The sequence below is a fragment of the Onychostoma macrolepis genome, chromosome 03 (assembly GCF_012432095.1).
Source record: "Onychostoma macrolepis isolate SWU-2019 chromosome 03, ASM1243209v1, whole genome shotgun sequence".
Taxonomy (NCBI): domain Eukaryota; kingdom Metazoa; phylum Chordata; class Actinopteri; order Cypriniformes; family Cyprinidae; genus Onychostoma; species Onychostoma macrolepis.
Genome location: NC_081157.1, coordinates 23198871 through 23225228, shown reverse-complemented (window position 1 = coordinate 23225228; position 26358 = coordinate 23198871). Strand labels below are relative to the sequence as shown.

The 26358-nt window shown below is 39.0% G+C and overlaps 2 protein-coding genes across 5 annotated transcripts in view; one reads left to right on the top strand and one right to left on the bottom strand.

Annotated features, from left to right (window-relative positions):
• Positions 1-1755: 1755 nt before the first annotated feature.
• tfap4 (transcription factor AP-4 (activating enhancer binding protein 4)) lies at positions 1756-15242 on the bottom strand. 3 transcript variants are annotated; one of them, XM_058771424.1, is made up of 7 exons: positions 14830-15242; positions 12019-12184; positions 10474-10572; positions 10195-10368; positions 9363-9521; positions 8203-8370; positions 1756-4735 (listed from the first exon to the last, which is right to left on the bottom strand). In XM_058771424.1, exons 1-7 carry the CDS (start codon positions 14916-14918, stop codon positions 4586-4588), a joined length of 1005 nt encoding a protein of 334 aa, XP_058627407.1. In that variant the 5' UTR covers positions 14919-15242; the 3' UTR covers positions 1756-4585. The 3 variants fall into 3 exon arrangements, with proteins under 3 accessions (XP_058627407.1, XP_058627408.1, XP_058627409.1); XM_058771425.1 differs by lacking the exon at positions 14830-15242 and adding an exon at positions 14601-14756; XM_058771426.1 differs by lacking the exon at positions 14830-15242 and adding an exon at positions 12581-13036.
• A 5537-nt stretch (positions 15243-20779) lies between these two features.
• Positions 20780-26358, top strand: part of glis2b (GLIS family zinc finger 2b) — a 41775-nt gene continuing 36196 nt past the window's right edge. For both annotated transcript variants that reach the window (XM_058770240.1, XM_058770242.1), the window contains exon 1: positions 20780-21570. The gene's annotated coding sequence lies outside the window, so the exon portion shown is untranslated. The remainder of the gene's footprint in view (positions 21571-26358) is intronic.

Below are 26358 nucleotides of genomic sequence, written 5' to 3'. Positions count from 1 at the left end.
CTCTCTGGCTATATATACTGGGCTGATAAGGTCAGAGGGTGCCGGCAAGAGGGTGGTCTTACAGACAGGACTACATGGAGGGGGCTGGTGCCGTAGGTGTCAGAAAAGGGCGCACCCGAGCAGCTGACTGTCTCTTTTAGCAAAGCCATCATGGCAGTGACGTCAAATCAAGGGTGTGCAGCCATCTCCAGCACAAGAGCGCTTTGGTACTTCAGCTGGTGTTGATTTTGGCAACTGAGAAGGAATGTTGTACAAGAGGTATGACAAGACAACACTATTTGTGACATGGCATTCCACTTTTTTAAAAAGACACTTGATGAATTTGATCAAAAAAATAAATAAATAAAATAATTAACGAAGAATTTACTTGATGGTATGGTTTCAAATAGCTTGTTGGTCATTATAAACTATTGTCCTATTTAATGAACTTTAACCCGATCACAGGCTCGAGTCGGTGCTGTTAATCACCAGCATTCATGCTGGGTAGGATTACAGGAGTTGACAGTCGGGAATAAGGTGTAAAAGTCAGCATCATCATTTCCTCGGAGAGTGGAGATTAACGCCTTATCATTACACAGCAGACGCCGACTCCAGCACTTCACAGGCAAATTAACTCCCTTCATTAATCTGTGAATACACTAACGTGTTCATGGAAAAATTGACTTGTAAAATACAAGCATGAAACAAACAGCAGGAGGTTGTTTCTTTTGTTTAGGGTTGTCTGTTGTTCTGGGATTTTGAAAAAATTATGCAAATCCGTTATAAATGAAGCAATTTAATAACAATAATAATAATTTACAACTAATGAACTTCATGACTCCTACGTCCTGTGATTCCCCAGACATGCTCATTGTGAACTTAGGCTAGAAACATAATGCAAGTACACGAAAGCAGTAGCATAGTGAGTTCTTGGCCAGTGTGTACTTGCATTCGGTTAGTAGTTTTAAGCAATGTAAGATGTATGGAAACCTGTTTCCAACACAGAACTAAAAACAATAAAAAGGTAATGAGAACTTTTTATTCATTCCAATTCTGGGGGAAAAGTCAGAATTACGAGATATGGACCCAGAACTCTGACAAATTTAGAATTGTGAGGAAATGAGTTTTTTAAAGCCATGGCGGAAACAAGTTTCTATATAACTTTGCGTGTTGTACCAAATTTATGGGTAGGTTAGGACTATGTTTGAAAAAATATAAAAAACTAAATTTCAAGGAACACATCCAAATCTTGATGACTGGTTAGCCACCTGAACTTACAACTTTTTATACAACTTTTTAATTTGGTGCCAGGTGATGATACACATGCTAATTTTGAATTTACTTAGACATTGTTTGAAAACTTAGCTAAATCTTTTGTAGTATTAAACCATTTACTTCTCCTTGACACTTGCTTTCCTGATGAAAAACAGGTTTTTAGCTTACTTATCGCTTAAATGTCAGATTTAAGGAAATTGTAAAATGTTCTTTGAGTACTCAGGGTTTCACTCGCATACAACACACTCCAATGGTATCCAAAAGAAATCTGAGCTTGTCATCCTATTTATGAGGTACCCAAAGTGCAATTCAAATGCTACAGCTGCACGTCACTCTTAGATTTAAAAATATTCCTTTGAATGTTAAAGTTGAACTGATCTGTTATTTGATGTGTAATCTAGCAAGCTTTTTATAATGTTAAATGTTAATGTGAGTGTAATGCAGGCAAAACATACTGTACAATTCATATTGAAGACAAAAATATTTACACAGACTGAGAAGTTGTAAAAAACAAAGTACAAACTTTATTATTCTGTTTTTACAAAGGCACAAGCCTCTTTTCCCCAGTTAAAAAAAAAAATACAATAGCTTCTCAACCAAATGGACTGACTGTCCCACATAAAGAAAAACAACAAAAATAGAAACAAAAAATATTAAAAGAGATGACAGACAATAAAAGAGGGAGAGGATGAGAGACAGGACAAGTCTGGAGACTGCGGAGACGGCCAGAGGACGTGTGGTGTGCCAGGACAAACGTTGAGGGTTAAACACAGCTGTGTGGTTCAAAAATCACAGCGAGAAGAGCTTCGGTCGAGGACAACATCTCTTTGAAAAAACAAGAGTCATTCCTCGTTATACTACAGTAAGTGCTTCAGGTTCATAAAATCGCCCCCGTTCCCCTCGACACACCCAACCTCTGATATGTCCTCAAGATTTCTTACAGTGATTTCTGTGAGTAGAAAATACACAAAAAAATAGACACCCTGTGGCTTCGGTAGAGGAAATGTTCAAACGCGGGAGAGGGAAAGAGATTTTTCACGAAGACAAAAAACCGTTATTACAGACTTACACATGAGAAGACGGCATGAGCAGGACGCTAGTCTCTACAACCCATTATCCAAAATAAAAACGCACGAGTACAAACAAACAAACAAGAAAATCTGCCAAAATTAGACCAGCCCGTTCTTCTGGAAGCCCTGACTCCCTGCAGTCTTCACCGCAATACGAATGACAAGGTCCAGCGTGCTGACAGCACCTGATAAATCCAGAAGGAAAAAAACTATCTGTCCAGCAGCAAAAATATTCCCTGTAATATTTCGTAAGGGAAGGGATGCACACTTTGAATTTTCAGTCAAAATAAACGACACCTCTCACCTTCGTCTATGGCCAAATCTTACCGACTTTAGCATCAACAACTAAACGCAAAACGCAACGGTAGACCGTTCTGGAATGTTTGGAAACGTGAACTGTGAGAAGAGATGAACGTGGGGTGCCGCGTCTTAACTGTGTCCTCCGGCCTTGCTCTCTAGCGCCACCTTCAGGGCTAGTTTAAGGCAGGCCTCTGTGCCTCACCGTGCACACCGAAGCTGTTTTAAGGCAAGCCACTGGCCATTGTTCGGCACTGGATACGCTCTGTCTCTCGATCCCACCAGGGGTATGAAGAGCTCACAGTATCGCATGGCTTATCCCAGGAGTGTCCAAGCCTGGTCCAAAAACCAACGTCCTGCAGAGTTTAGCTCCAACGTGTCCCATTCCATGCATGTAGTAATCCTGTATAATTGGAGTTGAAGCCGAACTCTAGTGGACATTGGCCCTCTGGAAGCCAGATTGGACATCCTTGGCTTATCCGGAGAGCTCACGCAGGAGTAGCACCACCTTGCACGTGATTATCTGCGGCATGTACGAACGTCCTTGTCGCATGACGAGAGAAACAGGGAAACTGAAACATTCAAGCGAGCAGAGTGAACCAGCGAGTGCATAGAGCTTGAGCGTGTGATTACATGATTACGGGCTAGTCACTCTTCGGTGTCGCCGTAAACATCGTTACGGAGCGTCGGACATGAAAAATGGACAGGACAATACTTCCGGGAGAAGACCAAAGGGGTCACGAAGTTGCTCTCAAAGGGGGACGAGAACCAAAAGAGCTGCATAGGCTGAAATCGGGCCATGACAACCCTGGTAGTGCTATTTTCACACTTTCTCAAAAAAACAAAAAACAAGACCTTTACGTTTACATTAGCGAGTGTGCTAAAAGCGACACACAAATTTCCTCGCAGGTACAAGTACCTGATGGTTAGCTTATTCCATTTGACACACAAACGACAAGAATTCGGCCAGAATTTCAAAATCAGATCTGTGAGGACAGGACCGGGGGGCGTTTGACGTGACGGAGGGAGTGCTTCACCCTACACCAACAAGCATACTGGGAACCCAGCCCAGTAAAGGTGAGCAACATTAAGTGCACAAAGTCCCCCCTCTTTGCGTAATAACTTTGTGTTATTTACAAAGTGCTCGAAGCCCCTCAAAGCAGAGGCGGTCTTTGTCCCTCCATTGACAACATGACAATCAAAGGTGCCCACCAGCAAATGGAAATCTAGGAGCACGTCTGTGCCAAAAAACAAAACAAAACAAAGGTAACATTTCCTCTAAAGTTTCGGAAGCCATGGTGTGGAACAGGTTTCTGAAGTCTCATTGGCTCACAGTGATGCTTCAAGCCTCCCCAGAACGGAAAGAGCAATATGATGCAACCAGAGGGTGGTGGGGCAAAGGGTTCATTTTGAGAGATGAGAAGAGGTAATGGGATTCCTCCAATCAGAACACTCTACTGCCCTCTTATGGGCAGGATGAAGAACAGGAAGTGATGAAGTAGAGGCCTGGAAAACCTGTGGTAGATTCTGACGGAGATTTTGTGATTCCCTCACAAAATCGCTTACCTGGGAGCGTGTGTTGTGGAAACATAGGACAATTCGACGGAGTATGAGTAAGAGCTGTATAACATGAATGTATCAACAAGTTACCAGAGTGCTATGGGGTTATAGTGTACTGTGTGAGTATACATAAGCGTGCTCGTTCTGTTTGTAGCACATTTCCTGTAACATTTCCTTTTTTTCTTGTTTTTGTTTTGTTCCCCCCCCACCCCCCCAAGATACCTTCAAGTCATTGAGTCTGTGAGTCCCGTATGCGAGTGTGAAGAAGACAGCGACAGAAAGAGAGGAGAGAGAAAGAAAGAGTATTTCTGTGGGAGGCCCTTCGCCACAGACCCCCTCACCCCCTTTCCGCGCCCCCGGTTACATGTGGTGGGGCGATATGGAGGTGGGGGTGACCGGGGCAGTTAACAGTCCTCAGATCCTTCGTTGTCAGAGGCGGTGTCGGAGTCGCCGGTGTCTGTGAGGACACGGCCCGGGGTGACGATGACCGCCCGACGCTTTTCCTCCTCGGGCACGACCATCCTGTCCTGCGTGCCTTCGATGTGCTGGATAGCCTGCGGGAAAACAGGAAGAAACTGTCAGCTGACTGGTTAAACATCCAAATTATTTACTTTATTATCAAAAACTGGTTTTACATTTGGTCTGTGGTTAGCATAAGCTCAAGATATTCTCACATTTTAATCTACAACTTTGGGTGCAAGTTCCCTAGTGTCCACACCAAAACTTGTGAAGTGTGAAGATGCACTTAAAGGGATACTCCACCCCAAAATGAACATTGTGTCAATCACTTACCCCCATGTCGTTACAAACCCATAAATGCTTCATTCGTCTTCAGAAAGCAATTTAATATATTTTAAAACCAGGAGGCTTGTGACTGTCCCATTGACTACATAGTAAATTGCACTGTCAAAGTCCATAAAAGTATGAAAAACGTAGTCAAAACAGTCCATCTGCCATCAGAAGTGCAATCTAAATTTTATGATGCGACGAGAACACTTAAACACTTAAAATTTAAAAAAAAAATTCAAAAAAAATAATTTAACTTTTTCTGCTCCTCCGTGACACTTCCTGCAAGCGCGTTCATGAGTTCACTAGCAGAGCACGACGCAAGCACGCAGCACATAAACGCCGTGACCTACTCACGTCGAGGCCAGTGTTTTGACGACGTCTTTCATACTTTTGTCGCCTCTGACTTGCTCAGTTGGGGACACTTAATTTCTAGCGATTATAGTCGATTTGGTTGCACAGATACTATTTAAACTAAACTGAGCTAGACAATGACATCTCTGAATTCAATAATGAAATGCCTTTAACTGAAAATTGAGTGTTTAATCTTATCATTATACATTACTGACACTCTATCCTCCAATTTGATACTGTTAAGTGCTTTGACACAATCTGTATTGTAAAAGCGCTATATAAATAAAGGTGACTTGACTTGACTTGACTTTTCTGGGCCTTGACAGTGTTAACTGTTTGGCAGTCAATGGGACAGTCACAAGCCTCCCGGTTTTCATCTAAAATATATTAAATTGTGTTCCGAAGACAAATTAAACGACACGGGGGTAAGTGATTAATGACAACATTTTCATTTTGGGGTGGAGTATCCCTTTAAAGGGATAGTTCACACCCAAAAATGAAGATTACCACATGATTTACTCACCATTAAGCCATCCAAAGTGTATATGACTTTCTTCTTTCAGACGAATACAATCGGAGTTATATTAAAATATGTGAATAGCCATATATGAATGTCCAATAGAAGTCCAATAAAGTGCGTCCATTCATCATAAAAAGTGTACCACATGGCTCAGGGGGCGTTAATAAAGGCCCTCTGAACTGAATCAATGTAAGGAAAATATCCATGTGTCAAACTGTATAAACCGTAATCTGTAGCTTCGGCTAACTGTCGTACGCTTGTTCACAAGAGAGTGGTGTTTCAGCGGATGACGTACGCAAAGCGTAAACTCCGGTGAGAATATGCTAGTCTCGCGAGAACCAAGTTTTTATTACAGCAAAGGAAAACCAGTCTCCTCTTCACAAATGTCAGAATATTTCAATATTTCTTTACAAATCCTCATTTTGTACTTCTAATTCGCAAGCAGCGTTTTGTTTTGCTTTCTCCTCTGCGTTCGTCACTTCTTTTCAGAGCTTACGCTACACGCCTACGTCATCAGCTGAACGCCACTCTCTCGTGAATGTGTACACAACAGTTTACGGAAGCTAGAGATTACGGTTTATAAAGTTTGACACGTGGTTATTTTTCTTACAAAAACACATCGATTCACTTCAGGAGGCCTTTATTAAGCTGCGTGGAGTACTATTTAATTTATTGGACTATTGAATATAAACAGCCACTCACTGCCATTATAAAGCTTGGAAGAGCTAGGACATTTTTTTATTACAATTCTGTATTCATCTGAAAGAAGAAAATCACATACACCTAGGATGGCTCGAGGCTTAGTAAATCATGGGTTAATTTTTATTTTTGGGTGAACCACCCCTTTATGTTCATTTATTTCAGTAATTCAACTCAAATTGTGAAACTCGTGTATTAAATAAACATCTTCAGTCTGTGTGCATTGAATTTAAGTCTTTGGTTCTTTTAATTGTGATGATTTAGGCTCACATTTAACAAAAACCCACCAATTCACTATCTCAACAAATTAGAAGACTTCATAAGACCAATAAAAAAAAAACATTTTTAGTGAATTGTTGGCCTTCTGGAAAGTATGTTCATTTACTGAGGTTTCTTAGACAGTGGCTTTCAGCTCATCTGCATTTTTTGGTCTGGTGTCTCCCATTTTCCTCTTGACAATACTCCATAGATTCTCTATGGGGTTCAGGTCAGGCGAGTTTGCTGGCCAATCAAGTACACCAACACCATGGTCATTTAACCAACTTTTGGTGCTTTTGGCAGTGTGGGCAGGTGCCAAATCCTGCTGGAAAATGAAATCAGCATCTTTAAAAAGCTGGTGAGCAGAAGGAAGCATGAAGTGCTCCAACATTTCTTGGTAAATGGGTGCAGTGACTTTGGTTTTCAAAAAACACAATGGACCAACACCAGCAGATGACATTGCACCCCAAATCATCACAGCCTGTGAAAACTTAACACTGGACTTCAAGCAACTTGGGCTACGAGCTTCTCCACCCTTCCTCCAGACTCTAGGACCTTGGTTTCCAAACAAAATACAAAACTTGCTCTCATCTGAAAAGAGGACTTTGGACCACTGGGCAACAGTCCAGTTCTTCTCCTTAGCCCAGGTAAGACGCCTCTGACGTTGTCTGTGGTTCAGGAGTGGCTTAACAAGAGGAATACGACAACTGTAGCCAAATTCCTTGACGCGTCTGTGTGTGGTGGCTCTTGATGCCTTGACCCCAGCCTCAGTCCATTCCTTGTGAAGTTCACCCAAATTCTTGAATCAATTTTGCTTGACAATCCTCATAAGGCTGCAGTTCTCTCGGTTGGTTGTGCATCTTTTTCTTCTACACTTTTTCCTTCCACTTTCTGTTAACATGCTTGGATACAGCACTCTGTGAACAGCCAGCTTCTTTGGCAATGAATGTTTGTGGCTTACCCTCCTTGTGAAGGGTGTCAATGATTGTCTTCTGGATAACTGTCAGATCAGCAGTCTTCCCCATGATTGTGTAGCCTAGTGAACCAAACTGAGAGACCATTTTGAAGGCTCAGGAAACCTTTGCAGGTGTTTTGAGCTAATTAGCTGATTGGCATGTCACCATATTATAATTTGTTGAGATTTGAGTGAATTGGTGGGTTTTTGTTAAATGTGAGCCAAAATCATCACAATTAAAAGAACCAAAGACTTAAACTACTTAAGTCTGTGTGCACTGAATTTAATACAAGAGTTTCACAATTTGAGTTGAATTACTGAAATAAATTTTATTGAGATGCACCTGTATATATGGCCACTAAGCCATACCATCTCTACAATGGGAATCTGGTAGTTAAATCTCATTCAATCAGGACTTTCTCCTTGAGCTGGGCAGGAATGCGTTTTACCTGCACAATGGTGTCCAAGTTCTGTCGTGATGTGGACGCTGTGTTGATCACAGAGGTAGGGCCCATGGTTACCACGGTGACATGATGGGGAGGGGGCGGCGGCGCAGGGGCGGGAACAATTACTGTGGCGTGATGAGTGGGCGCAGGCGGCGTGGCAGGAGAAAACACCTGAGCAACACAGCAGGACGGAGGATTACGATAAATTACAGAGACCTTTTCTATGAACAAAGTGAACAAGAAATCAGAACTGACACTTTATGTATATATTTACTTAATGTATATGGTCGTACTGTGCATTATTCATAAGTACACATTCAAAAGAAAAAAAAAATCATCATTACTGGTCAAAAGTTTGAGGTTGGTAAGATTTTTGTGTTTTTGAAAGAAGTCTCTTATGCTCACCAATGCTGCATTTAATTAACTTAAAAATAGAATAAAATTATTTTATAAAATATTATTGCAATTTAAAAGAACTATCTGAACTATAAGAATATATTTGAAAATGAAAAATTATTTCTGTGATGTAAAGTTGAATTTTCGGCATCATCACTCCAGTCTTTAGTGTCACTTTATTCCTCAGAAATCATTCTAATGTGCTGATTGCTGCTCACAAAAGCTTTAATAATTATCATAAATGTTAAAAACAGTTTTGCTGCTTCATATTTTGAGGAAACTGCAATGCATTTTTTTCCAGGATTCTTCAGAAGAACAGCTTTTATTTGGAATTGAAATCTTTTGCAACATTATAAATATTTTCACTGTCACTTTTGACCAATTTAATGTGCCCTTGCTGAATAAGTTAATAACTTATTAGAAGATTCTTATTATATAATTCTTATTAATATAATCAGCTTCTCTTTGCATAAAAACAATAAAAAAAATATACTACACAGTCAAATATTCATAGGCTAAATGAAGTCCCACCCTACATTATTTTCCGAAAATTGTGTCACTCAGAAATCTGTCACATTATAGAAGTTAAATGGATTGCAAATGCAATTTGATGTCTTAACTCTTCTAATGCCCTCTAGTGGATCAACACATCAGATCAAGACTTATAAACTGCACTGCAAAACCTCTCTTTTATGAAGTATTTCATATACTGATTCCTATTATCAGTCAATGTTAGTTTATCAATAAAAACCGAGAGTCTGTCTGACCAGCGGGCTGCGAGCAGGTGTCGTGGTCTCTTTTCCCAGCTGTTCTTGTTGGTGTTGTTGAAGACGAAGCAGAGTTTGCGTCTGCACGTGCTGCTCCTGGACCTGCTGAGCGATCACCTTTAGCTTCTCTGGGTACAAGTGGGCATCCAACGAGCGGATCTAACAGAAACACACAAAGAAACAGGTCAATACATATCCAGAAAACACTGGAGAGAGTCTTTCCTCCTAATATTTTTTTTTTTTGCCTGAGGAAGTTTCTCTAGCGCATTTCATGGATAGCAGCAGAGATTGGGGTGTAATTTGCACTTCAAGTGTGATGTTCAGAAACGATTCAAGCTCTCAGGGGAGCTGTGCACCTTCTGTGATATCTCATTAAATATGCAAAGACTAAAGCGAGCTAATTTTAGCAAGCAAACTGATGCAGCAAAAGAAAAGTTTGATAATGGATTTCACAGATGACAACTCTTCAGCACTAGGCCATGATGAATACAGATATGCGAGATTTAGTCAAGCAAAACTGCAAGTGACAGATCAAACAGCTCCCAATGAGTTCTACTGAAGATTTGCAAAATTTGTCAAATAACGACAAAAAAAAAAAAAAAAAAATTATGACTGAGAACTCTCTCTGTAATGTGGTTTACAATCAATTAATTTAGGACTTAAGAAATCCCTACTTTTCTTGAGCATATCCTTTACAAAATACACTAATATGGAAATTTTAGCCCATATGACTGCATCTTACATAATATATTCTCTCTCTCTCTATATACATGAATATCTCATTTTAAACACCTCTTATAAATATTTAACTATCAATAATTATCAACAATACCTGTTCTTCCAGCATCATGCGAACGGAGCGCTCTTTATCCAGCTGTTGTCGGAGTTCGATCATCTCTCGCCGAAGATCCTCCACCTTCTCCTCCTCCAGAATGTCTGGAGATCCAATGCCTTCATCCTTCTCCTCGGCGCGCCTCCTCTTCGGGGATGAGCCACTGAACTCCTTCTGATGGGAGGAAGAGGAAAACATGAGATGACAGGACTGTCCTCATAACAGTCATGTTTCATCTGTTACATTGATAAGATATTATATTTATATGAAGTGCTTCACCTGTATGTAGCGTTTCAGTTGGGTGTTTTGTTGCAGCAGCCTCGTCTTTTCCTGCTCCAGAGAAAAGATGTATTCGGCCGTCTGCTGTAAGATGGCAGCCTGAGAGAGAAAGAGATCGCATTACATCCATCTGATCTGAATGTTTCAGTCAAAGTGATACCAAACATCTTTGATGGATGCTAGAAGTACACGACCGTTCATAAGTTTGAGGTCAATAGTGAATAAAGTGAATAGTTTTATTCAGCAAGGATGGATTAAATCAGTCAAAAGTTACAGTAAAGACACTTAAGTTTACAGAAGATTCCTGTTTCAAAAGATTTTCTGCTGTTCTTTTGAACTTTGTTCATAGAAACCTGAGAAACTACAGTGACCACAACAATATTCAGCAGCACAACTGTTTTCAACATTTATAAAAATAAGAAATGTTTCTTGAGCATCAAATCAGCATATTAGAAAGATTTCTGAAGGATCATGTAACACTGAAGACTGGAGTAATGATTAGGGGTGTGAATTGGCAGTGGTTTCACCATTCAATTCCTTTACGATTATCATATCAACAATTCGATTCAATTCGATATCACGACTATATCAAATTTATTTTGTGCATTTTTATTAATTTATATAAGCAGGCTACTTTTTTAAAATAATTACGTTAATTAATATATTAATTAATTAATTATTGTTAAGAAATAAACTAAATATAGCTTCAAAACATACAAGCAAATATTAAGTAATAAAGGGGGGAAATAGACAATTACAAGTATAACTTATGTATGACGTGGTAACATTGGTGAGATAATAATAAAAAATAAAAAAAAGCAAGCAGACTTCATTTAAACTTAAAGAAAATCATAATTAACATTTTAATTTTGTGGGAGCATTTACACTTGCATAAAATCTATATTTAAAGGAATTGTTCACCCTAAAAATGAACATCGTCATTACTTACACACCCTCACATATCTGTTTAGATCTTTCCAATGCAACAAAACAGACTGTAAGATTATCAATGAATAACGACTTATATTTCAGTCGGTTTCTCACAAAAAGCTATCATAGTGACCAAAGACTGTAATATGGACCATATATATATATACACACTGAAATCTTGACATCCGCACCAGTGATACTTCCATGTCAAGATTTTCAGTGAACAGCCTCTGATTTGTGAGCAAATCCCTTTTAATCAGTTGATCTGGTCCTCAAAGCTTTTCTGAATGATTCATTCACACATTGGACTGATCAGATTCAACTCAGTGAGTAAAGGATCCAATCCCAGTTCACTGGAGGAGAAGATTATGAGAGAATAACCAAGAAAATACTGTAATACTTGAGAAGATTTGCACTATAGCATTATAAGCTATGTTGACTACTTCTGTTGTACTTCTAAGACGCTTCTCCAACTTTGTTTAGAGCTTAAAACAAATATGGGTTTGGAAGAACCTGAGGGTGCGTAAGTATTTTCATTTTTAAATGAACTACTCATTCAAATCAACACTTGATTTACACTCTTCCCAGTTTGTTTACAAGAGCTCTCTGACTCACCTTGCTTAGCTTTTCTCCGTCACTATGCGGGATGAGTGTTTTCAGAGACTGGAAGCCAGCGTTGATGCTCTGCATGCGCCGGCGCTCATTACTGTTGGCGATTTCCCGCCGAATACGCCGCTCCTGGTCCCGTGCCGTCTCTGGCGTGAGGGGAATGTTTGCTAAGCTGTGAAGAGGAGACATTACAGCACTTTAGTTTACTTTAACGGAGCATGTATTAATATAATTATGCACTAAGAGAAATTGCAAAAACATGTTAAAATGGTATATAATTAAAATCCATATCATTGCACTGTTTGATTACTATATTGAAACCCCATGTTGTTTAAATAATACTGTAATGTACTTCAAAGAATACCATGGTACTACCATTCCATGATAATTTTCCCCATTTTAAGGTTTTTTTTATGAAGGAAGCTTGGCAAGATGTTTTGTTTTGGACAATGTGTCTGAAATGTAAACACTGAGATTCAAAGAAAGTTGAATAATGTTAAATTAATTCTTTTTGTAAGTTATACTGTTTATATAATAACTAAAAGTTCTCTTTTTTCCTTTTGCTTACATCTCTAAAACAGGATGCAACCTTGAGTGAGAGAAACATCAGAGTGCGAAGTAGAAAATATTGACTTTCCTGAATGCTCATTGAAGCCCATTGTCTCTAAATTCGAGCCCCTGGAAATCTCTGCCTCGCACGATCACACGCGTGCTTTGGCCGAGGAAATCAAACCCTAATTGAACTTCCTCCCTGTCTGGGCATCTCACGGGGTATCTCTGGAAAGCCTCTCTTATCAGCAGCGCCTCAGCTGCACGAGGACAAACATGGCGAACAATTGTGAGGGGAGAGAGAGAGAGGTTTCCCTGCTCGCTTCCTTATGTCCAAGCGGCTCAAAACCCAGCAAACAGATCCAATGCCAAAATCACAACTAGAGCCAACTGTGGAACGAGAGATACGGTCAGATCAGCCGTTTCCAGCCATATGCATTGAATATGACCCAACTTCTTTTATGCATGAAAATAGAATGGTCAAAAGGGAGTTTAAATTTCAGTTTGGGGTGAGAGACTTTGCATTTGTGTAATTAAAGCTGCCATAAAATAAATAAATAAATATATATATATATATATATATAAACATTTACAATAGTAAATAGTAATACATACAAGTTTTATATTAAATATAAATCAACCTATAATACCAATTTCAAATAATAAATGTATAATTTCAAATAATGTTTCAAAATAATAATAGTAATGTCTTAATAATAATACTTAATAACAACAGTAATTAATAATTTACAACTAATATTTTAATACTTTAAAAATAATGTTTTAATAATAATATTATTAACAAATTTGGTAAAATTTGACAAAGGGCCATGGTACAAGCTTGTAATGATACATGACAAGATTGATAAAATGTTACTGAACACTGCTCATATGTCTGGTTGTTTTTACTCATAACATTATGAAATAAACTAACTGCTATTAAAATAATAAAAATATGCATCCCTCAGTTTAAATAACTATTAGAGAAGGAACAACAGTCTTTGCTTTCTACATTTTCAAAACACAGATAACTTAAACATGGTTTTAACCAAAAAGGAAAACATAAAATTGCCAGATTGCTAGTAATGTGTATACTTCATAAGCACAGCAACATTTAACCAACAACAAAAGTACCACGCACTACCTTGGTGTTTTATACACTTGCAAAACCATGCTATTCTATGTACTTTGGATCACTTCAACCGATATAGACTGATAACCCATGTAAATCTGCAAAGTGTCCAGTGAATAACAGCAGCACAAACATAGCCGAGACCATACGCATCATTTGTATGCGATTTACTTTGGGGGAAAACTACAATTCCCAGAACGCCCTGCGCTAATCGGATTACTGGCCCCGCCCCCTTCTGAGAATGGATCGCAGACGCATTGACGGGGCCTTCCTTCAACAGCATACACACCCCCTTATTAAAATAACACCAGTTATTAATTTACTAACCTCTAAATACCCCATATTCCACTCACAATGAGCCGAAACTGTAACATCGAGCGAGATGATCAACATACTCGCTGGCCTAAATAAAAAACATCGTGTTCGCGGATGATACGGTCCGCCATTACAACAATGCGCTTCCTCCGTCCATGCGGCAGCAGCGACGCAGTCCAAATATCATCTGATCTCTCTCCCGCCGCACGCACGGCGAGATTTCTCGCGCTTAACGCCCATTTCAGTCTCGTATGTGGGGGATACTCGTATGCTATGGCAGTCTGGAGACTTTTAATGTTTGATAGCAATGAGAAACAGACGACGCCAAATGCACGAGCCACAAGCATGGCCGCACTGCCCACAATAACTTAAGCCCCAAAAACACGCGAACTTGAGCCCAAACGCACTTTTAATCCACAAACCCCTCTATACGACGACAAATTCACTGGTGGGACGAAATAAGCGCGGTTTCTGATATTAAATACACGCGCGAGACCAGCAGCGTGGTCTGTGTGCATGCAACCACGTGGTTTGTGTTTGTTAGACACAAAATGCATCGATTTCGCCGAGATATTTCATAGGTAACACTGACCTGACAAGCCAAGGGGCTTCCATAGACCCCCGCGAGATGTTTCAAATTTAGAAAACCGAGTCTCGCATGGGTTCCGTCCCGTCTTAAGCCGCTAGATAGGCGCATGTACACAATAACACAGAAATCATGCATGCATGTTACTCTCGTAGTAGCGCAGCTGCTGTTGGCGCGCTATTAAAGAAACGCGCACATATGTGTGCGCATTTATTTAAAAGAGGCTCTCACGTACCTGCACAAGCCCCCTATTACTTCTTTCTCGGTTTTCCTGAAATGTTGCAAGGAGGGCACCTTCTGAGCTGGTACCATGAAATACTCCATGCTTCCCCGCTTCTCTCCAGCTCTGGCTCCTCGATTCTTCTTGTACTTTATCGGCTTAAAAACAAAACAGCTTCTTCGTGTCTCTTTCTCATTTAAGAAGCAGAGCTGTGCTTGTCCTGCTGATTTGGGGCATGAGCGCGTAAGATGAGTGTTGAGTTGTAAGGTTACTCTACTCTTCCAGCTGATGGGGTTCCCTCGTAGTGTGTGTGTGGCGCTCGCTCGCTCTCTTTCCCTCCCTCCTTCTGCATGTGTGTGTTTGCAGCTGATCGGATGTCTTTCAAGGCGGGAAACAGCTGGTAGGAATCACACACAGCACTGCACTACCAAAAAGCCTCCTTCCGCCGAACAGGAGGACTTGCATGTAAACAAAGGAGTATTGCAACAGCGACCATGTTTTCCTGAAATCAGTTTCATGCTGATTGCATGTGACAGAAAGGGTCTTGTAATGGATGCATTTAAATGCATTTAAATACCTGCCTCGTGTGCAATAACATTCTGTGCATAAATTCATTGTATGCGTTAAATATAGTGTTTCTATATACTGCACGTAAATATATTGTTGGTTCATGAACCTAAATATAAATTAAAGCATTATGCATATCTTAAAATAGTGATCTAGATCTGACATGGTCAGTGCATGTACATTTAGCAAGGTTTTTTTCCCCCCTTTTTTACATTAAATAACTTTTAAAGCATGTATATTAAAATATAAATCTATATTTGTTGCATTTTAATATAAAAATAATGATTAGTGCATGTAAACAGGGTTTTTTTTCGTAAGCTATAGCTATTATTTTTTAAATCATTAATATAAAAATACTGATCAAGATCTGATTAATGCATGTAAACAGGTTATATTTTTTTGTGAGCTAGCTTTTTAATCAGTAATATAAAAAATATTGATCTACATCTGTTAAAATGATCAGTGCATGTAAACAGGTAATATTTTTCGTAAGCTCTACATTTTATTTTCTTCCTTTTGTTACACAATTACTAATCTGTTTATGTTAAAATGATGCCGGTTATATTTTTTATAAGCTAGCTTTATTGATTGATTTTTTTTTTCTTTTAAAGCAATAATCATATATTTACAGTTTACCATATGTAAAATATCGGCGCACAGAGCATGCGCATCCTAAAATCTTCTGTCTGCATGTGTTTAAATAGATTATTTTATTAGTACCGAAGCGTTTCATTTTAAAGCGAATGTAAACACGTTAAAAATCAATGCGCGATGCAATTCATAATGAGTGATAATATCGCTCTAGATCTGTTATGTCGCTTAGTGAATGTAAATAGGCTCTTTTTCTTTGACTGGGGGGTGAAACATGCGGGATCAGCTGACATGCTGGCAGGGCTTTACAACACAACACCACCGACCAGCGGAGGAGGAGGAGGAGGAGAGAAGAGAAGAAGAGAAGAGAGAGGGCTGACACTCACACACCATTTTGGGTGCATGAAAGTTGTAGTTGTAGGAGGAGGAACAGGAGTTACCTAATCGCATGCTCGAAGCACAAATCACACACACAGACAAAATGGGAGCGGTCATGAAGAACCCGGAAATGTGTTTTACTGTGACTCAACACACACTGAGGGCGAGATCGTGGACGAACATGCAGGCTGTGATATATGAACACAAACTTATGGAGGAAACGACACTCTACATATGTCATCTGTTACAAGTTCTGCATAAAATGTTTCTGTGAAGCTGCTTTGAAACATGCACTGTTAAAAACGCTATACAAATACATTTGAACTTAAAGGAATTAATATGTCCACTTTTAATGTGTTTTATATTAAATATTATACAAAATTATACATTATTTTATACATAATATAGTAAAATAATATTTGGTATCATAATGCAATGATACAAATTATATGTTTTATGTAATTTTCTAATAAAATATTACTATTATTATTATTATAAATTCTAGTTGCAATCTGATATATATACAGTCATGGCCAAAAATATCGGCACTCTTGGTAAATATGATCAAAGAAGGCTGTGAAAATTAATCTGCATTGTTAATCCTTTTGATCTTTTATTTGAAAAAATGTACAAAAATCTAACCTTTCATTGGATAATAAGAATTTAAAATGAGAGGAAATATCATTATGAAATAAATGTTTTTCTCTAATACACATTGGCCACAATTAACGGCACCCTTTTATTCAATACTTTTTGAAACCTCCATTTGTCAGTTTAACAGCTCTAAATGTTCTCCTATAATGCCTGATGAGGTTAGAGACACCTGACAAGAGATCAGAGACCATTCCTTCATCCAGAATCACTCCAGACCCTTTAGATTCCCAGCTCCATGTTGGTGCTTCTTCTCTTCAGTTCACTCATTTTCTACAGGGTTCAGGTCAGAGGACTGGAATGGCCAGCAGAAGCTTGGTTTTGTGCTCAGTGACCCATTTTTGTGTTGTTTTTGAGGTTTGTGTTTGGATTATTGTACGGTTGGAAGATCCAAACATGGCCCATTATAAGATTTCTAACAGAGTCAGTCACTTATTGATTTTTTTATCTGTTGATATTTGATAGAATCCATGATGCCATGTGTCTAAACAAGATGTCCAGGACCTCCAGCAGGAATATAGGCCCACAACATCAAACATACAGCAGTATATTTCATTGTACACATGGGTTAGTTTGTTTTTGGATGAGCTTGAGTTCTTGAAACCCTCCCAAACAACATGTGGTGATGTTGGTGCTGTTTGACAATTTTTTAAAACGTTTTCTGACCCCGAGACTCAACTATCATCTTCAGTTCTCCAGCTGTGGTCCTTGGAGAGTCTTTAGCCACTCAAACTCTCCTTCTCACCGTGCATTAGGACGATATAGACACATGTCCTCTTCCAGGCAGTTTCGTAACATTTTATGTTGATTGGAAATTCTTAATTATTGCCCTGATGGTGGAAATGGGAATTTTCACTGCTCTAGCTCTTTTCTTAAAGCCACTTCACTAATTTGTGAAGCTCAATTATCTTTTGCTGCACATCAGAACTATATTCTTTGGTTTTTCTCATTGTGATGGATGATTAAGGGAACTTGGGCTTTGTTTTCCCTCCTATTTATATTTGTGTGAAACAGGAAGCCATGGCTGGATAATTTCATGTTCATAATCCCCCTGGAGTGCTCAAAATTGTGAATATGAATGGAAATATACTTCAGAGATATTTTCTCATAAGAATTTCTAGGGGTGCCAATAATTGTGTCCAATGTGTATTTGAGAAAAACATTTATTTCATAATGACATTTCCCCCCATTTTAAATTCTTATTATTCAATGAAAGGTTAGATTTTTGTGAATTTTTTAAATAAAAGATCAAAAGGATTAACAACGCAGATTCATTTTCACAGCCTTCTTTGATAATATTTACCAAGGGTGGCGATATTTTTGGCCATGACTGTGTGTGTGTATATATATATAATAATTTGACATTATTTATATCATAAATAATTACCTTTCATGACCTTTCTCCTTTATAGCCTGTTCATTTATTACCAACTGCTAGGGGGTTCAGTGTGTTTCCTGTAAAGCCAATCTGTTCAGATTTATGCAGAATTATTCCCAAAACAATCCCAACCTTATATTTATATATAAGGTCATGAAAGGTAATTATTTATGATATAAATAATGTCAAATTTAAATAATAATAAATATATTCAATAGAATACATAATATTAAATATATTAAATAATAGCCTAGATATTGATTAAGCTTTATTTGAAAAAAGGCAATAAATTAACATTTAATACATTAAAACGTCTGCTAATGCAGAGGTTAATAGTCAAAATAATGATAGTCACTGAAAAATTATCTAGTATTACAGGTTTTAGTAGCCTACCTCATATGCTCAACTACAATAGAAATTTGTTCATATGTGACCCTGGACCACAAAACCAGTCATATAGCACGGGAATATTTGTAGCAATAGCCAACAATACATATGGGTCAAAATGATAGATTTTTCTTTTATGCCAAAATTCATTGGGCTTTAAGTAAAGATCATGTTCCATGAAGATATTTTGTCATTTTCCTTCTGTAAATATATCAAAACTTAATTTTGGATTAGTAATATGCATCGCTAAGAACTTCATTTGGACAACTTTAAAGGCGATTTTCTCAATATTTTGATTTTTTGCACCCTCAGATTCCAGATTTTCAAATAGTTGTATCTCAGCCAAATATTGTCGTATCCTAACAAACCATACATCAATGGGAAGCTTATTTAGGCCTAATCTCAATTTTGCCATTTTGAACTGACTGGTTTTGTGGTCCAGGGTCACATATTTGTTTTGCTTTCAGTCCATTTCTCCGTCTGTCTGATTCCACAGAAACAATATCTTCTTTCTTTTTGTCCTCATGCTGAGTAGCTGTGTTGCTTTGGGCAGCTGCCATCTAGTGGTCACCCAGTTCAGCTCTACTACAATCAAAACTGCTAGAGGAGATATATTACAAAAGGAAATGTAAAATATTTAAAAATAACTAGGGTAAAATAAAGTAAACCATTAGGGTGTGTGAGAATATGATGTTATGGTATTCTGTGAAGGCCTATTAAGACTATTAGTAAAATCAAACTTTAATGAGCCTGGAAACTGAAGATCATAATAGAGATCAGCTCAACAAAATGTATACAAATACGGCAAATTAAATCCTTGTTAGTGCTCACCTTGTGGCTTAATTACTTAAATAAAGGTCTGTTCACTAGCCACCACAAAAACTTTCAGCTGAAATCAAGCAAAAACTCATATTTACCTGCAAGATGAAACCTCAGCAAGTGTTTCCTGAGTGTAAAATTGCTTATATATATATATTTTTTTTTTTTACTACTGACTACTATTGTATTCAGATTGGTTACATCAAATTTCTTCACTTCAGTAAAACCAGTTAATTTAGATATTACAATGAACCATTTTTTAGATAGCTGACAAAATGGCAAAAAAATAAAATTGTAAAATAAAAATTGTACTTTGGTTTGGTTCGCATTTGAAGATGTTTGGGAGAGTTTTACCCATGAATCAGTGCAACACCAGCACCATGATCAAACACTGGGTCTATAAAACTCCAAAAAAGCTCCATAAAATTTGTGCACTATATGCAAAATCTTCTCAAGAAAATATTGAGTCATTATTTAGTCATTCTCAAGTTGGTCCAAGCGCTTTTTCTTTCTTCTGTGGAACACAAAAGAAGATATTTCAAAAAAAGCTTCAGCCTTCACACTCTTAAAAAAGTTCGGTCCCACTTTATATTAGGTGGCCTTAACTACTGTGTACTTGCATTTAAATTAATCATTTGATACAATGCACTTATTGTGTACGTACATGTTTTTACATTGTACTTATATTTAAAAAAAATACCTATGTAATTACATCTGTAATTAATTTCTGTAATTACATTTATAATTGCACTGTTGACCCATCCTTAAACCTACCCATACCACCAAACCTGTCCCTAACCTTACCCATATAACACCTCAATAGCAGAAAAAGTGTTTTGTAATATGTTGTCTGTAATACATGATGTAATACTCCAATAAAGAAATTGATTTTAATCAATTTATTATACACTATATTAATATTATATAACTTATATATTATATTTTTTATGAATAATCTCAAAGAAATTAGGCAAGAGTGTCCTTTGTGCTAGAGCAAAATGAATAGATCTGAGGAAAGGGTCTAAGGAGGTAATGTTTATTAAAGCTTCGGCGATAAAAAGCTTTATTACCATGCCAATAAAAATCTTGAGAGCGCTGGAGGGAGGAAGGGAGGGGAGTTTGTCTGGATGGGAGCCCAGGCCGGCCTCCTCAGCGCTGGATGGGGCGGAGCAGCACACATGCGCTGAGCTGGCAGACTCACAGTCAGTCAGGGCTGATCCCTCCGCCCGCTGCGCCCGAGGAGAGGAGAGGAGACACGGACAGGCTCGAGTCCGGGGTGCTGGAGACCCACCTCACTACACACTGTCTCCAAGGACAACATTAAGGCCCCGGGACTGGAAACGACCTGAGGAAATCGCGAACCCGACACGGAGACACCATCCGGACACGAAGCTGAAAAGGGGGACGTCTCCTCTCCATCGCCTTTTGCGCACGACCACCCATTAAAAACCCCTCTGGACCAGAGCCGCCAGCAAGCGATGCACCTTGATGCCAAGACAACGATCACTCCGATCGGTTTCTGTTTGTTTTTTTAGCGCATCATTCTTAAGCAGCCATTCCAGAGTCGATAATAACAGTACGGACACTGTGTTGACACACATACACACACATGCACACACACACATGCATTTAACGGGTTTCTTCTTCATGAGTATATCCTCATGGCCTGAAACTGACATAAACTACTAAATCCGTCGCATTCACTCTGGATTGACGCCTTTTTATCCTCGCAAGTCTTGAGTTTTCTGCTTTTCCGAACACTGTCATGCGTGTCCAGACAACAGTCTGATGCTTTCAGACAGCAGTAGATTATTCAGCCACTGGTGACAGTGTCTTACAGGACCTTTTGCATAATCTGCCGGGCCGTGCTTAAAAACTGACTCCTTATTTTGCAATCCAAGGGAATTGGAGCAAACATCCCCTCTGGAAAGTTTAAGGTGGAGACCAGTGCTGGGCCATAACACATCCAGGAGGTTTTACAGAAGGTAAGCCAGTCTAATGAACTCAGATGGCACTGCAACCTTGCATCATTGATCTCCAGTGCATTGCCGTGCCAATATAAGCATGCATATTTAGTTTTGTCCAGCGAGCACGGTCACTCAGGGTAGCAGAAAGACCCTGACCTATTTTCCAAGAGCATGTTCTCGGTTTATGCCCCAGTCTCTTAGCAGTTGACGTCTGTAGTGCCTCCAAAGAATGAGAAACGATGCTTGCACTAATGCACTTTAATAGCAGACAGAATGTCTGGAGGCACATGTTAAATCTAGCATCATGTGATGAGTTTGTTGTCGTTTTCTTACTTCTAGACAAGAAATACTTCAGATGGTGCAGGATACAAATTAAACACTTCACATGGGGAAGGGTGCATGTGCAAAAAACTGAAATATTGCATGCAAATATGATGCATTCTGGCTGTTATAAGTTACTGTTATTGTCCATAGTGGTTGAGGCCTGGACATAAAGCAGTCATCATCCAATTAGGCGATTCCAGTGTCCCTGCGCTTAATTGTGAGCACATTGAGATGTGGGTTGGAACGGAGCCCGTCCTCATTGGCTGCTACACATGGGGCCATTGATAAAGAAGATGCCTGCCAGGACATAGTTAACCAACTGCGAGAGGGGCATCTCGGACAAAAGGCTCTTGAATAAAGCTTGTGCATGGGGTTGATTTATTAATTGACCCTAGAGGTGATTGCCTTCATTGAAGCCCAAGCTTGTGTAGTTTGTCCAATGGTTTGCATGACATTTGACTGCTTCATGTTGTGCTTTTTTGTTTAGAAATGCATGCACTGTTGAAATCACTGTTCGAATTGGATTGAGGTGCCCCTAAAGTGACCCGAACTGGCCAGATGGCATTCTTTGGTGAAATCCAGGCCTTTTAAGAGACAGAAAGCAGTGTGTGTATGTGCACAGCTTTCTGCCTTATGCCGCTGTGCAAACATCTCATATTATTGCCGCTGAGTCCTCACTTCACCGTATGCTCTCCTCCAGCTGTGCATGCTGGCGACGACTTGTGTCTTCGCCGCGTGAACCGACGGCTCTGCGATAGGGCTGCCTGTTTCACGATGTGCTCAAAGACATACTGGAAACAAAGGCTTCTGGCTCGCATATGAAGTGAAGCTCCATAAGCTAAAACAGAGCTGAACGTTGCAGAAATCTGAGATCTTGGCACGCAGAGACTTTGGCGTACTTTTGTGAGGGGTCTGGCCAGTGAATATACCGCTTGTTCCTCTCGATGCTCAGAATGGTTTGCCAAATATGACCCACCCTGAAGCGCTTCTGTGAATTCATGCCCATTACGCTCTCTTATGCTCAGTGACTAAAGAGGGGCCCCGGCCTGGTCTTTACTCAAAACGTGGGGCCAAACGGAGAGAATACGTGAGGCTTTGGAGACGTTCTTATGTGTGCATGCTGCAAGGCCTAAACACAACATTTGACAAAAGACCAAAAGGAGTGCTTGGTTTGGTTCGCGTTTGAAGATGTTTGGGAGAGTTTTACCCATGAATCAGTGCAACACCAGCACCATGATCAAACACTGGGTCTATAAAACTCCAAAAAAGCTCCATAAAATTTGTGCACTATATGCAAAATCTTCTCAAGAAAATCTTCAGTCATTATTTACTTTTTCTCAAGTCGTTCCAAGCGCTTTTTCTTTCTTCTGTGGAACACAAAAAAAGATATTTCAAAAAAGGTTTCAGCCTTCACACTCTTAAAAAAGTTATTTATTGGCATCTATTGTTCCAAAAAGAACCCTTAACATCCATGGAACCTTGCCATTCCACAAAAGGTTCTTTATAGTAGAAAAAAGATTATTAAAATGTTCTTCAAACTAAGAAAGAAATGGTTCCTTTAAGAGCTATTCACTGAAAGGCTATTTTGGGAAATCAAAAATGGTTCCTCTGTGGTATCATTGCTTTTGAGTTCATACAATAAAAGTCAATCGACTCCAAAGGGTTTTTGCCTCCAAATATCTTCTTTCTGTGTTTCACAAAAGTCATACAGGTTTGGAAGGACATGAGGGTGAGTAAATGATGACAAAATTTGCATTTTAACATCCACACTCTTAAAAATAAATGTTCCATCGAAAACGTGCCATAGAAGAGCCATTTTGGGGTCCCTAAAGAATGTTTCAGTGAAAACCATTTCTTCTTAGTGTGAAGAGCATTTTAGAAATCTTAAGAACCTTTTTCCCATTATAAAAAACGTCTGTGGAATGGAAATTTTCCGTGAATGTTAAAGGTTCTTCATGGAACCATTGATGCCAATAAAGAACCTTTATACATGGAACCTCTCCATTCCACAAAAGGTTCTTTATAATTGGAAAAATGTGGATCTTCAGAATGGTTCTTCTGTGACATCACTGTGAAAACCATCTTTTGGAACCTTTATTTTTGTGTCCATCAGAGTGTCCTATTCAGAGCATTTTTTTGGACTTTCGCCATTACGATGAATAGGACTCTTGATAACATCTTCTGAAAACAGATTTGGAAAGACATGAGTAAATAATGGCAGAATTTAATTTTGAGTGAACTGTTACTTTTTATTTGTGCCATTTTCTGTTGGTAATTGCTAGTCTGTGCACCAAAAGTGCATTCTTGGGTGTCTCTGGTGGTTGTTAAATATCTAGTAGCACCAAGTAATTTGCTTTATGGTTTTTTTGAAGCCACAATTAAACAACCCTTAAGGTATTTAGAGGCTGCAACCCATACAGGGCATTCAGCCTTCACACTGACATCTGTGATCCTCCACGTGGGCTAGATTTACAACCTCAGGAGGGTTCGGCAGTGGAATCGAGAGTATTGAGAGTATAAGATGATCTCGGTGATGGGAATTTCAGACGGTCTTCTGCATTACTTCAGGACAGAGACAGTTGACATCCACTTGGAATAAATGTTTAGCATTTGCTAAAAGGTGGGAGGAGAGCCTGGGGAGGTCAGTTCGGCTGGGAATTTAACAAAGACCGGAGGAAGAGTCCTGGAACGTGGAATTCCACACTGAAATGATCGGAGATTCCAGTAAAATTCCAGCTTCTAATCCACACTTAAAAAATTTCTGCATCAATGGTTCCATGAAGAACCTTTAACATCCATGGAATCTTTTAAATGCACTAAAGGTTATTTATTATGGAAAAAATGAGAAAAACACAGTTCTTTTAAGAACAGTTCACAAAAAGGTTCTTTGGGGAACCAAAAATGGTTCTTCTATGAAAACACCCTTGTGAAACCTTTATTTTAATAGTCTAGGAAAAACTGTGGTCTAATAAACTTGGCATACATATTGTTGGCACTTTGACAAATGGCTTTTGTTCCAGTGTTATAAGTCCATTTGGGTAAAAGCATCTGCTAAATACATAAATGTGACTGTTTATTGTAGTTCCGGAAAAGCCTTTTTTTTTTTTTGAATGCTTTGAAATGCCACAAAACGCTGTTTTAAAGACAGTTGTGCAGAAAAGAGCTGCGCAAACAAACTTTCACCAGGGCTGATAGTAGTGCAGAGACCCTGAGTCATACGGGCTCACTGAGACCAGTGAAACCACCCTCTCTCGCTGGGCTTGGACCATGCATTTTTCTGCAGTTAAACTGCAACCACTAATCACAGCGTGGCCTCACCGTTTCCTCTTGGAACGTTTCGCTCACGTCCTCCCTGCTGCGCAGAGCCCGGTCCCGCCCCAGCCCAAGGACCCCTCGCTCTCTTTCTCTCTCCCCTTCGGCACCTTCACAGTACACGCGAGGATGGTCCACGCCACCCGTCCCTGCACCTCTGTGCCACCAAAGGCCTGGTGCTCCGGGGGAAGCCCTCCAAAATAAACACAGACCGAGTTCTGCGTCCACACACTTTCCACTTCATGTTTTTTTTTAATGTCTTTCAGCCACTTACTTTCTCCTTACAACCATTGCAACAAAATGAGGGGAAATTTGACAGAAAAATTATTAACAGAACAGGAAAAGAGGCCCAAAAGAAGTTCTTAGGTCAAAGGTCAGGAGTTTATGACTCTTTCTGGAAAAAGGTCTTAAACGTACATGCAATTATAGTTTAATTTTTAATTATATATATATATTTTATATAATTGCACACACACATACCTATATATATATATATATATATATATATATACATACATAAATTTAAATGAATAAATAAATATCTAATTAAACAAAATATTTACACACATGCACACACACATATATATACATATATATATGTCTGTCTGTGTGTGTGTGTGTGTGTGTGTGTGTGTATACTTAAATTTTTAATTATACACATATTTGTCTGAATTTTTGTTCCTCATTATCATAAAGACCCTTTGAAATGCTTAAATGCTAAAATATCATAAAATCTGCCAAATATCAATAAAACTCAGCTAAAGGTTGATGAAGCTACACAAGCACATATAAGAGAGATTTAGCCCAATATGTTTAGTTACTAAATGTCCAAATTTCCATTTGTACTCCATAGTTTGAAGATTATTCTTAGATGGGGAAGATAGTATTAGTAATAAATGAAAAGGTGTGAACAAACGGGGCTGGTACTGTATATCAGACCAATAAAGTTCAAGAAACGTGAGAACGGTCTTTGCCACATGACTCTGAATCGCAGGGCCACATCACCACCATTGTTTTCCAACTGTAAGCTGTTAGCAATAAGCAGCGCGCTGGATCGTAACGGGCCAAGGGCTTCAGCAGTTAAACTGGAAGCACAGCTGGCTTTTATTATTATTTACTTGCAAAGCCAACAGCCTGGATCTTCCAGTACTGCCACAATAACGCGACTGG

Coding starts and splice junctions, on each gene's coding strand:
- tfap4 (XM_058771424.1), bottom strand. CDS start 14,918: ATGGAGTATTTCATGGTACCAGCTCAGAAGGTGCCCTCCTTGCAACAT. Junction 10,369..10,473: donor AACTGAAACGCTACATACAG/GTGAAGCACTTC, acceptor TCCTCCCATCAG/AAGGAGTTCAGTGGCTCATC. Junction 4,736..8,202: donor ACTTGGACACCATTGTGCAG/GTAAAACGCATT, acceptor GTTTTCCCGCAG/GCTATCCAGCACATCGAAGG.